Source organism: Girardinichthys multiradiatus, chromosome 15 (genome assembly GCF_021462225.1).
Source record: "Girardinichthys multiradiatus isolate DD_20200921_A chromosome 15, DD_fGirMul_XY1, whole genome shotgun sequence".
Lineage (NCBI taxonomy): Eukaryota > Metazoa > Chordata > Actinopteri > Cyprinodontiformes > Goodeidae > Girardinichthys > Girardinichthys multiradiatus.
Window position 1 is genome coordinate 24,267,356 of NC_061808.1, and position 13,528 is coordinate 24,280,883.

Below are 13,528 nucleotides of genomic sequence, written 5' to 3' on the forward strand. Positions count from 1 at the left end.
GCATATGAATACTTTTCAGGGCAATGTATATGCACTTACTTTTGCTCTTGCAGCAACTTCTACTCTCTGTGGAGGCATATCTGCTAAACCCTTTTTCATATTATTTGGGGTTCTGTGAATGCCTCAGTATCCTCCTAAAACTTTATTATTTTGAAATATGCAGTCTAGTAACCAATCTCTTCAGTGTCATACATTGTTCATCTCCCATTCAGACACAGCATATCCCAGAGGCTGTTGCACCCTTGAGGATAACCTCAAGCCATGTATCGTCAGTTAATGGCTTCCTATGGTAAAGCAAGCACACTTATCTGAAGCAGGTAAAGTACTTTTCCTCTGAGATTCAGCTCAATGGAGAAAGAATTCACATATCAAACTTTAATATAAATATCTAAGTTCTCACTCAGTTTCGAATGTTTTCTATCTTTCCTCATCTTTATTCATGCCGCTTCAACGAGAGCTTCACAGTTGACAACCATTTCTACCTTGAGGAATATTTGCTCAGTGTAATGTTTAGAGTCACTTGTCTGGCACCAAGAGGATTCAAGACTGAGGAATAGTTTTCTTTGTAATTACACAATGCAACATTGCCCAATAAAATTTCCAATTTCTTCCAGTCACAAAAGTTCTCAAACAAAACTGGTTAGATGCTTTCTGCAGGCAATAAACTTAGTTTTAGTGATGAAGAACTTTGGAGCCACCAGAAATCTTCAAAACATTTCTTCCTATGCTAGACATGACTTATAACTGTAGGTTGATTCTTGCTGTGTTACCAAGGTCACAACACAGTCTGATGTATCCACTTAGAAATTCAAGATTTGGCTTTCAGTTATTAGGTGACCAATTTTGTCTTTGGACGCTGTGTGTGTGTGTGCTGCCTCAGCAGGGTGCAGATTAATAGTTTTACGCTGGGCTCACAATGAACGTGGTGCAGCTGCGGTGTGGGCACCACAAGGAACCCGAATAATTAAAATTAATGTGTACACTCACATCAGCCATGGTGGAGTGTGGTCAAGGTTACCAAGGCTGTGCGGTTCAACAAAATGTTTCCGCAAGAAGGAAGTTTGGCCAGATGCCACAGCAGCTTCTGTTTTCTTTTGAAATGAACACTACAACAAACACACATCAACACCACATTTCAGTGGGCGGAGGTAGGCTTGGGGTCTTTTCACACCCCTGTTGCTGTTTGCCAGGAGAGGGAGCAAGCCTTCTGGTTGGGATCTGGGCTGAGGCTGGGGTCTTGGGGGTTGTCGGGTGCTAGGACAGGCGTTTCAGCTCTCTCGGGATCGCTTGGATTTCTTTCGATCTCGGACCCTGGCTTTGGTGCCCGGTCTGTCTTTGGGGGGTGCCGGGCTCTGGCGAGGGGGTCTTGGCTGGGCAGTGTGTGGCCTTGATTGAGATGTGGCTTCGCTTTGGTGGAGGGGCTGGCCAGCCAGCCTACCTGGTGTGTTGTGCGGGAGTGTGGGTGGCTGGCATGCTGGGGCACCTTGGGTGTGTGGTTGATGGGATGCCCAGTCCTTGGCGTGCTGTGGTGGCCTTCCCCCAATGCTTCCTTCTGGCCGGGCGCTGGGTGTTTATCATCTGAGTAATACTTTGAGATGTTTCCTTAGTGCATGGCTAAGAGATCATTGAACATTTCTTCTTTCTTCCTGTCTGTGGTAACTGGCACCATGCTCCACTGTAACCTGTGAACAGGTGGTTATGACCCGCCAGGGGTGGAGTTAAACAATGTGGCTCTCATTGGCTACCAACCCTTATCTCCTGATGGTGGAACCCCAAGCAGCCAGTCAGGGATTATTATTATTATTATTATATTTCAACCTTGTTCCCTTATCAACCAGGCGCTAAAACTATTACCTGTTCATCATTAACTATCTTTTCCCGTGATGATTGTAAAGCACACTTTCTCTCTGCACATTGAGTTGGCGCTGCTCTGTTCAGTGGTTTACAGCATCTCCCTGGACTATGCGTTTCAACATCAGCACTAATTGTGCTGCTGCTGCAGCAGATTAACAAACTCTTATGAGCAGTCAATTTTTAGTAAGGTTATTTACACGGACGTAGCTCCGTCCATAGGTTTTGGGGGGTTTCTCAGGGCAATTTGTTTCCGCTGTAAGGCCTCTTTTCTTCCCCGATCTGAATCCCCAGCTTTCTATGAGATCATCCCATCACTATAGCCTGCTGCATTTTTTGGCAATTCTGGAAGAACGCATCGCTGCTTTTCTGATAATGCAGCAGTGGTCAATCCCGTTAGTCAAAGCCGCTCGTCCTCCAAGGCTTTATGCCTTACCTCCAGTGCATCCTGGCAAATTATAACTCATAACTTCATCATTCCTGCCCATCATGTTCCAGGTTATTCTATTTAGTTCCTAGGTCTTCTTTTGTTTCTCCCCATCTGTCTACTTCAATTTCTCCTTTTAAAGTCTAAGGTTGATTGAATCCATCTCTTCATCCTTGCTAATATCAACCCGCATTCTATTATTTATCAGGTTTAACCTTTTTCTATTTTCAAATCCTTTTCCTTCGCATGCCCCATTTCTCACGCTAGAAGGAGCCCCATGTCCGCATCCTGTTCCCCAATATTATAGGCATGTCCCAGTTCAATGCATTATGCCCCATCCAGTTTTCATGCCATTCCTTCAGATAGGAGCAGCCACTACTGCAGCGACCCAATGTCTCTCCCTCAGCCGCTCTCCAGCAATTGGGTCGTTGGTCTCCTTCATCCTTCTCTTCCTATGTTCGCCCGGATTTCCACTCCGTTCTATCTGCTCAATGTTTTATCAGCTCTCAGGTAAGAGCTCCCAACAATTCCTGGTGGTGGTTGGCCTTTATCCATCATTGGCTTTGTTCAATCGTCATGTTACTGTTTTGCAGGACTCTTCCCCTCAGCACCTGCCAGTCTTGTCTAATTTTCTCCCTCACTCTAGCTCACCTATGTTCTTCGAAAAGTACTTCTATTTGTTTCGCCCTTCCTTAATTGGAGGCTGATTATTCCTTGTCTTCTCATGCTTGTGCATTACTTTACTCATCTTCCTGCATTTACTTTGTTGCTCTCTAATTACTCAACCCCGACTCATAGATCTTTATTTTAACCTTATTTCTTATCTTCATCTGCATTTATTTAATGGCATTTTCAGCACTCCATAGTTTCCATAATTTCTTCATCTAATTTTTCTTCATCCTTCATCTTTTTATTCCTTCATTATTCTATCTGTTCTTTACTAGCTGATCCGTTTAACTTCATATCTTTATTCAAATCCTCAGCAGATATGCTACAGTAAGAGCTTGACCCAAGCTGAGAAAAGCTTCATTACAAGCTGAGAAGAAGCTCATCCCACGCTCAGCACCAAGGTTCCAGTTCCACGGCTCCAACCAATGTCTTCTTGGATCCGATGGTCAACTATATCGCCCTGTTGTCAGTATGGAAACATCTGAAAAGGAAACAGAGGACCTCCAGGTCAACGAGGAAGAGGAGCCTTCATGCTCTGTTCGTCAAAGGAGGCCTACAGAAAAAATGCAAGCATATCAGGAGGAGGAGGCCCATAAAAAAGAAAAACGACTTCTCAAAGTTTATGATCAATGGAAAAAACAAGTACGTACAACACGAGACCAACTAAAGGGAGACATAACAAACAATCAAATCATTTCACTTATGGATATCGTAGAGAAAGAAAGAGACAGTGTCATAAAGTTATATACAGAAATTAGAGAAAGCGTTACTCCCTCTAGTGACACAAGGCGACTTATAGATGCATGTGAAGCAGTCTCCAAAGATATTATCAAGGTCGCACATGAAAGACATAGATGACTATGACAGCGGCAAAGTGAAGACACGCTTACGTGAGCTTCTTAACCCAGACTATGCTCAATCCATTTACAGTTCTTCGGTCACACACTCAAGTAACCACTCATCTGCTAGTAAGTCAAACTCTGGAAGGTCACTAGTAGCTGTAAAGAGAGCAGAGGCTGCAGCAGAATTAGCAGCCAAGGAAGCACAGTATGAAGTGTTGATAGAAGAAGGAAAACAAAAGGAAAGGATTCAACTTTTAGAAGAAAGGCAGAGAAGGGAGCTTGAATCTGAAAAACGTGAGTTAGGGAGAATAAAGGCCGAAAGGGAGTTAAAAGCCCCACGAGCTAGGCTAATAACTTATGATCAGGAGATAAAGAATGAGAGCAGTGTTCATGTTGACTGTAGCGGAGCAGCTCAGAGGGATCCCACAGTTTCTTCTCCGATTCCAGTCCCTAACACTAACGTTGTGTCCACCACACCTCCACAAGTAGACATCCTTTACTTAGCCCAAGCCTTACAGGACAGTGTTACCATGAACAGATTGCCAATGCCAGAACCCTCCACATTCACAGGTGACCCAATACAGTTCATTGAGTGGAAAGCTTCATTTGCTGCACTCATTGATAAAAGGAACATCTCACCTACGGACAAGCTGCACTACTTAAAAACATATGTAGGAGGTTCAGCTCGAACAACGCTTGATGGCATCTTCTACAGAAATGACAGTGAGGCATACCAGGATGCTTGGGATCGCCTCAACCTAAGGTATGGACATCCATTTGTTGTACAGAAAGCGTTCAGAGAAAACCGCCGTGCATACTCTGTCAAGACAATGGACACAAACTTTACAGTTGCCCCCAGTTCAAAGGCAAATCACTTGAGGAACGAAGGAAATACATAAAGGATAAAAGGCTCTGTTATGGCTGTCTCAAACCCGGACACAGTGCAAAGGACTGTCGTTACAGACTCGTATGTGAAATGTGTAACAAAAAACACCCTACCTGTTTGCACGACTTCAACTATGACAACAATAAGTCAGCCACGAACTCAATTCAGACCAACACAGAACAGGCTGCAACTGCCCTGTCTCTAAATGCAGAAACCAACGAACAATGTGTAAGCACTTCCATGATCGTACCAGTATGGATTTCTTCAAAGCAACAACCAGGTAAAGAAAGACTTGTTTATGCACTCTTAGACACCCAAAGTGACACAGTCTTCATCAACCAAGATGTGTCTAACAATGTCAAAGCTAAGTCTACCTCAATAAGGTTAAGGCTCACTACAGTGCTTGGTAAAGATGCAGTTGTGGCAAGTGAACGTGTCTCAGGTCTCAAGGTGAGAGGCTACAACTCCTCAGAAATTATTGAACTTCCTCCTGCTTACACTAAAGACTGTATACCAGTTAACCGCTCCCACATTCCTTCCTGTGAAACGGCAAAGCAATGGAATCATCTCAGGGTAATTGTGAATGAGATTCCTCCAAGGCTAGAATGTGAAGTTGGGCTTTTAATTGGCTACAACTGCTCCAAGGCATTAGCTCCAAGGCAGGTCATCCTAGGAGGAGAGAACAAACCCTACGCTGTCCGCACAACATTAGGCTGGAGTATTGTAGGCCCTACACCATTTCACAATGACTCCTTTAGCACGTCTGTGTGTCACAGAGTCACAGTCAAAGAGCTCCCTTTAATGACTCCAGGTGATGCTCTCAAGGTTCTCGAGTCAGACTTTAAAGATGATAACAAGGATAACAGATCAGTGTCTCAAGAGGACATTCTCTTTCTGAATACATTAAAGGAGAGTATTTATAAAAACAATGAAGGACATTATGAAATGCCACTACCATTTAAGGAGAGACCTTTCTTACCAGATAATAAGCAAATGGCCACTGTGCGACTTCAAAGCCTCAAAAACAAACTGTTGAAAGACCAAGGGTACAAGGAGCAATATTTAAAGTTTATGCATGAAACCATAGAAAAAGGTGATGCAGAGGAAGTGCATGGTGAAGCAAAGGAAGGAGAAAGGTGGTATATTCCCCACCACGGGATATATCATCCCCAAAAACCAGACAAACTCAGAGTAGTCTTTGACGCCTCAGCAAAATACAAAGGTAACAGTCTCAATGACCATTTGCTGTCAGGCCCAGATTTGCTGAACAGTTTAGATGGTGTTCTTATCAGATTCAGACGGTATCAGGTTGCACTGTTCTGTGACATTGAAAAAATGTTCCACCAATTTCATGTGTACGAAGCAGATAGAGACTATTTGAGATTTTTATGGTGGAAAAATGGCAACCTGGACACTTGGGAGTCCCAAGAATTTAGAATGAAGGTGCACCTTTTTGGCGCCACATCCTCTCCAGGGTGCGCCAATTATGGTCTAAAACATCTTGCGAAAGAAAACGAGACACAGTTTCCCCATGCATCTCAGTTCATAATGAAGGATTTCTATGTGGACAATGGTGTAACAAGTACTGCAAGCATCAAGGAAGCTATTCAGCTCGCTCAGGAGGCTCAGACACTCTGTGCGTTAGCTGGCCTCAGACTGCACAAATTTGTAAGCAATGACAAAACAGTGTTAGAAAGCATTCCAGCATCTGAACGTGCCTCTCCACAGCAAGCATGTGACCTAGCCTTTAATGACTCTAAACTTGAAAGAGCGTTAGGCATTCATTGGCACATTGACTCAGACACACTCAGGTTTCGCTTTCGCCCCAACGATCAACCTACTACAAGACGTGGGATCCTCTCTATGGTTGCATCTCTTTACGATCCATTGGGATTCATCTCCCCCTTTATACTCACAGGCAAAAGAGTGCTTCAAGAGACATGCAAACAAGGCACTGGCTGGGATGATCCCCTTCCCAGTGAACTAAGACCAGTGTGGGATAACTGGAAAGATGACTTGAAGAACCTGGAGAAAATCGCCATACCACGCTGTTATGTTCCTAAAGGCTTTGGCCAAATAGTAAAAACAGAGTTGCATAATTTTTCTGATGGAAGCTCATATGGTTATGGTCAGTGTTCATATTTAAGACATGTAAACAAAGACGATAAAGTGCATTGTGCTTTGGTTACAGCAAAGACCAGAGTTGCTCCCATTAAAGTAATAACAATACCAAGACTCGAACTGACAGCTGCTGTTGTCTCCATTACTGCAAGCAACATGTTAAAGGATGAGCTTGGATTGACACAGATTGACGAGTATTTCTGGACGGACTCTAAAGTAGTTTTAGGCTAAATTAATAACGAAGCCCGCCGTTTACATACATTTGTCGCCAATAGAGTTAAAAAAATAAGGCTCAACAGCACCCCCCAGCAGTGGAGATATGTTTCTTCTGAGCAAAATCCAGCGGATATTGCCTCCAGAGGTTCAAGTGTAAGTTACCTCATTTCATCAGATTGGTTCAAAGGGCCACAATTTCTGTGGAATAAAGAAATTCCTCCAGCTGCAGAGATTGATATGAACGTGCCACTCGGAGATCCAGAGGTGAAAAGGGTACATGTTCTGAACACTCTCAAAACAGAGAAGAAGGGTTTATCAGATAAGTTGAGAAAGTTTTCCTCTTGGTACAAAGTCACTCAAGCCATAGCTCGACTAATTTGCTGTGCCAAGAGAGATAAAACAACAGGCCATAGTACAGTCCAAGAAAGACAAAATGCACAATGTGTTATTCTAAGAGACATACAAGCAAGTGAATATGCAGAGGAGATAAAGGCGCTCAAGCATGGAAAGGCAATCCCTCGCAAAAGCAAACTGTTCAAAATGGACACTTTTCTTGATAATGATGGACTCCTTAAGGTGGGAGGAAGACTCAAAGATGCTTCATACTCCTCTGCAATGAAACATCCAGTATTAGTTCCAAATGGTCAACACATCACTCAGCTAATAATAGCTCATTTCCACAGTAAAGTGCAACATCAAGGGAAAGGACTGACAACCAATGAGATCAGGTCAAATGGAATTTGGATTCCAGGCATCAACAAGGCTGTGACAAACTTTATACACCAATGTGTAAAGTGTCGCAGACTCAGAAGAGGCACAGAGGAACAGAAAATGTCGGATCTCCCAACACAGCGCTTAGATCCATCTCCACCGTTTACATTTTGTGGAATGGACTGTTTTGGTCCCTTTCTAACCAAGCGAGCTCGCAAAGTGCACAAGCGTTATGGACTTCTTTTTACATGTCTTTGTTGCAGAGCAGTGCACATAGAAATGTTAGACGACATGACTACGGACGCCTTTATCAATGGACTCCGCTGTTTTATAGCCATGAGAGGAGCAGTCAGTGAGATAAGGTGCGATCAAGGAAGCAACTTTGTCGGAGCTAAAAACGAACTGCAGGAAGCTTTAAAGCAAGTCGACCCTAACCGCATTACCACATTTCTCGCCGGCAAACAGTGTGTCTTCAAAATGCATACTCCTCATTCAAGCCATACAGGAGGTGTATGGGAAAGACAAATCAGGACAGTTCGAAACGTTCTGTGCTCAACAGCTTCGCTTTCGTCAGGCAGAATGGATGACGCATCATTAAGGACATTCTTCTATGAGGCGATGGCCATTGTGAACAGCAGACCTCTTACAGTGGACAACTTAAGTGACCCAAACAGCCCAGAGCCGCTGACACCAAATCACCTGCTTACTATGAAGTCTAAGGAAGCCCTGCCACCTCCAGGTACATTCATCAAAGAGGACATGTATGCACGGAAAAGGTGGCGGCAGGTTCAGTACTTAGCAGAACAGTTTTGGTCACGTTGGAAGAGAGAGTATCTATCCAACATCGCAATAAGGCAGAAATGGCATACTCCAAGGAGAAACTTAAAGGTTGGAGATGTTGTCATGGAGAAGATGGGCGATTTACCTCGCAATGAATGGAGATTAGCACGTGTAATAGACACAGTGACTGACAAAGATGGACTTGTAAGGAAAGTAAAGCTTCGCTTTGGAGACAAGAAGATGGAGAAAGGACAATATTCCAGCAAACCGTCTATAGTAGAGCGCCCTGTACAGAAACTGGTTCTTCTATTTGAGACTGTTTAACTACATTCTGCAATTTAAGGTTCATCCGTTTTTTGTTTTTGTTTTATAGACTGTGTTTTTGTTGACTTTAAAGGTTACAGGTCATTCCTTCATTAGGAAATCATTATCGCTCCTTTGTTTGCTTGTTAAGCTCTAATGATTTGGTGGGAGTGTAAAGGACCTTACTAATATGTTCTGTATTTTTAAGTTGGTTCATAAGTGTTTATTATTTTGCTGCAGCAGTAACGCAGCCAATGCTTTTATTTTGAAAAGCTCAGAACGGCAAGGTGTCGTAAATCGATTTCCGCAAACGGTACAGCAGCAACGGCGCGGATTGCTGTGTGCTCAGAGAAGGTGTGCCACACGGTTGTATAGGAGAAGGATATTGTTAAGGTTTAATTTCAAGCAGCAAATTGTTTCTTAGCACCTGGTCGAGGAGGGAACAAGGTTGGTATTGGCATTTAGAGGTGAAAATGTGTGTTTAGTTATATTTCACGGAGCATACGGGTTGTTACTAAGTGTAGCAGTTACGTTATTACTCAATAGAGGGTGCTCATGTTCTTTGTTAAGTTATGTTTAGCAATTTAAACGTTTCAATGTTATATATGCTGTGTAAAGACACAAACAGTTGCAACATAGTGTATCTTGTTTTATTTCACAGTATAGTAAAAATAGAAGGCAATATGAAAGGGTTAAAAGCACATACTGGTTGAGTTATTAATAGTATATTTATTTTGTATGTTTATAGCTCTTACGGTGTGGTGTGTTCACAAGAAAGGCCGCACAATAAAAGGATTGTGAAACATCAGTTTGAGAGACCATCATTTCGACCGGGACGCTACATACCTCTAATCACGCATTGCCTACATCGGCATATCTATCACCTTACTCTGCTTTCTAAGCTTTCATCAAGCGTTGCATCGCTTGCATTGCCAAAACGGCATATCTATCACCTTGCATTGCCAAACGGCATATCTATCACCTTGCATTGCCAAATGGCATATCTATCACCTTGCATTGCCAAAACAGCATATCTATCACCTCGCATTGACCCTCTCGGCATATCTGTCACCTTGCATTGCCCCTCTCGACATATCTATCAACTCGCATTGCCCCTCTCGGCATATCCGTCATCTCGCATTGCCCCTCTCGACATATCTATCAATTCGCATTGCCCCTCTCGGCATATCTATCAACTCGCATTACCCCTCTCGGCATATCTACGGCATATCTATCAACTTGCATTGCCCCTCTCGGCATATCTATCACCTCGCATTGCCCCTCTCGGCATATCTATCACCTCGCATTGCTTCTTTATTATTTTCCTTGCTTCATAGCCTATTTACAAACTTATTTTCTCTGCTTTTAATCTTCCCTGCAGCTTTCGCTTCTCTTTTTCTTTCTTATTTCATGTAATTTCTCATCATTAAAACTTTTCTAATTGCCATCCCTCTCATTGTGAGTCTTTTCAGATTGAAATAATATTTAAGGAAATATTATTTGACAAATTCTAAATCAATAATCTTTTGGACAATTGATCTTGATGTTATTTTAACTAGCCATCACATAAAGTAATGGAGTACAAAAATGGCAGAGAGGAACGTTTATGGACTTTAAGATGGCGACCAGTCGTACATAAATATTTGACTTTACTGGCGCTAGCATTAGTGGTTTTTGGTAACAAAGGAAAGTAGCTTATTTCACAATACTTTTAGTTACACATGTGCTTGAAATACCATTAATACAAAGATCAAGATGTATATGTGCACCAGTGGTACATTATGGCCGATCGATGTTTAAACCACTCATTAAACGAAAGTCGTAACTTCAAGACACTACACAGAACAATAGACTAGCCTCTATGCTTAGAGGCCTGTTTGCCTTAGCTTCACGAGGTAGCCATTTTACCACCCCAAAAATAACAAAACCCCATAAAATAAACAATATTTAGATTGTTTCATCCTAAATTAATTTTCTCTGCCCCCACATTCATACTTGACTGGCATGCAGGAGGGTGTGCGATGCTAACAGCTCCTACATTGTCTTTTTTCAGGTGGGGGAAAATCGCTTCTTTCAACTTGATTAGAGACACCCACTCTTCTGGGAATTCTCTGGCTTAGATTCCTTTTCTGCAAAAGCTCAGAAAGACTCAAACATCAGATCGTAGTCAACTTTGGATCTAAGTTTGAAGAATTAGTCCAGCTTGCCAGCAAGTTGGACATTCATGTGCATTTCCTCCCCCTGTCTACATCTCTATAAAGATACAGACGGATGGAGACCTGTGCAACTCTTGAGGCAGAGCAGGTAAAACAGTTGTTAGTGGCTCCATGATCTCGGGGATCCAGCTGTGACTCCTCCTTCCTGGGGTACAGTTAGTGTGTGTAATCAAAGGTGCAGAGTTTCCTACCAGTTATTTTGTACAGTTTAGTCCATGTTTCATCCTATGGCTGGGGCACAACAGTATTACCTACGTGTGGCATAATATTCCCTACAGTGACAATGTGTATTAATGCCACACAAATATCAAAACATTGTCTTCTTCAAAGTTATGCTCTGCGCAATTTCATCAAGTAATTAAATGAATGACAAATCAGTATAATTAAAAATCTACCACAAAATGGATTTGCTGCAGCATGTGGTGAAGTATGATTTCCCACTGGTCTGTCGGCCCCCAGCTTACAGGAAGAAGAAATTGGAGACTTCTTACCCTGTTAAGGGATAAGTGTAAACAAACCATTTATAATTTATTAATTCCAGGATATTGTTTTTTTTATTAATGAGCCACAGTTTGCTGTGACACATATTTGGTCTTTGAACATGGGATCTTGTTGTTATTAAAGTTTCTTGGCGGGGTTATTAAATGAAATCAAACTTTTGCTTCAGAATTAGGAGACTTCAAAACCGCTTTGAAATGCAACAAAAAACATCAGCATAATAACATATATATATATATATATTATATTTCTTTGTAGAAAATACGTAAAGCTGAAAGACACAAAATGATCTTACTTAGGATCATTTTGTTTTTCCTCCCATGTTAAAAAGAAACAAAAATAATTTATTGGTGGGGTTATTAAATGAAATCAAACTTTTGCTTCAGAATTAGGAGACTTCAAAACCGCTTTGAAATGCAACAAAAAACATCAGCATAATAACATATATATATATATATATATATATATATATATATATATATATATATATATATATATATATATATATATATATATATATATATATATATATATATATATATATATATATATATATATATATATATATATATATATATATATATATATATATATATATATATATATATATATATATATATATATATATATATATATATATATATATATATATATATATATATATATATATATATATATATATAAGTCCGTATCAACACATGCTGATAGTATTCATGAATTCCAAGGTGACTGGTGCAGCAAAGGCAGAATGGATAAAATTAAAAAATTTGCTTCATCCTGTCTCTGGTGAGAACCCTCTTGTAGTGGGAGTCTTACATGTTGATATATGTGTGGGCGAACTTGTGTGATGGCGAATATCTGTGTTTATGTGTGCATTCCCCAAGGATTCTTGTGATGCTACCGAGGTAATTGGATGTGTGACGCCCACAAAAAATCCCCTATAGCCCTGGGCAGGAGCTTTTCAATCCCAGCATGGCTCTGTGGAAAGCACAACCAAAGCAAAGCTTATTGTTTCAACAGACAAACAACAAATGGTTAACTGTTCTCATAATCACAGCTTTTGTTTCTCTGCTCTACCACAGAATCAGGGAAGAACCCAATAGGATTTAATGACATGGCCACATGGATACATGAACATATAGCTGAGGACCTATATCCTTATACATTGAGATAAAATTTGTTAGGTTTTAGTTTTTCAGTGACAGTAATTGCAGAGAGATTGGAAAACCAGTTGTTTGTGTGTCAGGCAGATTCAGTTCTTCATGGGGAAGATTTATCAAGAGAGTTAATTAACTCTAATGAATGAAGATTTAGCCTACCTAAGCCCTGGCAAATTGTCAGAATATAACTGTAGTCTTTCAAGGTATTTTAATGATGTAAAAAGCTTGCAAGCTCACTCATCAGCATTAACAAATAAAGCCACAAGAATGTGTAATTAACAGATTTGTCAGTATCAGATTATCATATGAAATATCTGTGCAGTCATGAGCTGCTGTGTTAAAGACAAAAATAACATGTCATGTAGAGTTAAAACACCTAGAATATTTTAGGGCTGTACCCTCAACTATTATCAATTATAAATCAAATATATTTTCAAATATGTTTGGTCACAAAGTTCAGGAACGGGTAACAAATGCTTTTATTTTCTTTTGACTATTTCGCAATGTAGGTCGTTGATGAATGTACTAATTACATGAAGGAAAATGTTCGTATTTCTTCTTTATTGTTTTGTCTGCTGGTAATTTCTAAAGTTTGCAACAATAATATTGAAGCAGAACTTATTTAATTTGTTTTGAGGTGAAGTTTTGATGATTTTGATGACTGTTGAGCATTTCACACGTTAGAATTATTCTGTTTCATGGCAGACATTTCTCTTAAATAGTTAGGCAAAACAGAGGTATGTTAACAGGGGCTTCATTCCACTTCTGGATCTTCGCACAGTGTTAATAAGAATGTGTGTGAACAGAGAACTTAATCTAAATGGAATGCAACCCTTGTTATGAACATA

The 13,528-nt window shown here is 40.8% G+C and overlaps 2 protein-coding genes across 6 annotated transcripts in view; both read left to right on the forward strand.

Annotated features, from left to right (window-relative positions):
* Positions 1-13,528, forward strand: part of LOC124881945 (MAM domain-containing glycosylphosphatidylinositol anchor protein 2-like) — a 309,655-nt gene that overhangs the window by 14,033 nt on the left and 282,094 nt on the right. The gene's annotated exons all lie outside the window — the stretch shown is intronic.
* Positions 6,235-9,649, forward strand: LOC124881947. Of its 2 annotated transcripts, none has more exons than XM_047387945.1 (2): positions 6,235-9,253; positions 9,581-9,649. In XM_047387945.1, exon 1 carries the CDS (start codon positions 7,250-7,252, stop codon positions 8,825-8,827), a length of 1,578 nt encoding a protein of 525 aa, XP_047243901.1. In that variant the 5' UTR covers positions 6,235-7,249; the 3' UTR covers positions 8,828-9,253; positions 9,581-9,649. The 2 variants fall into 2 exon arrangements, with proteins under 2 accessions (XP_047243901.1, XP_047243902.1); XM_047387946.1 differs by having other exon boundaries at positions 9,585-9,649.

Excerpts from the sequence above, each read along its gene's own strand:
- LOC124881947 (XM_047387945.1), top strand. The coding sequence starts at position 7,250 with ATGAACGTGCCACTCGGAGATCCAGAGGTGAAAAGGGTACATGTTCTG.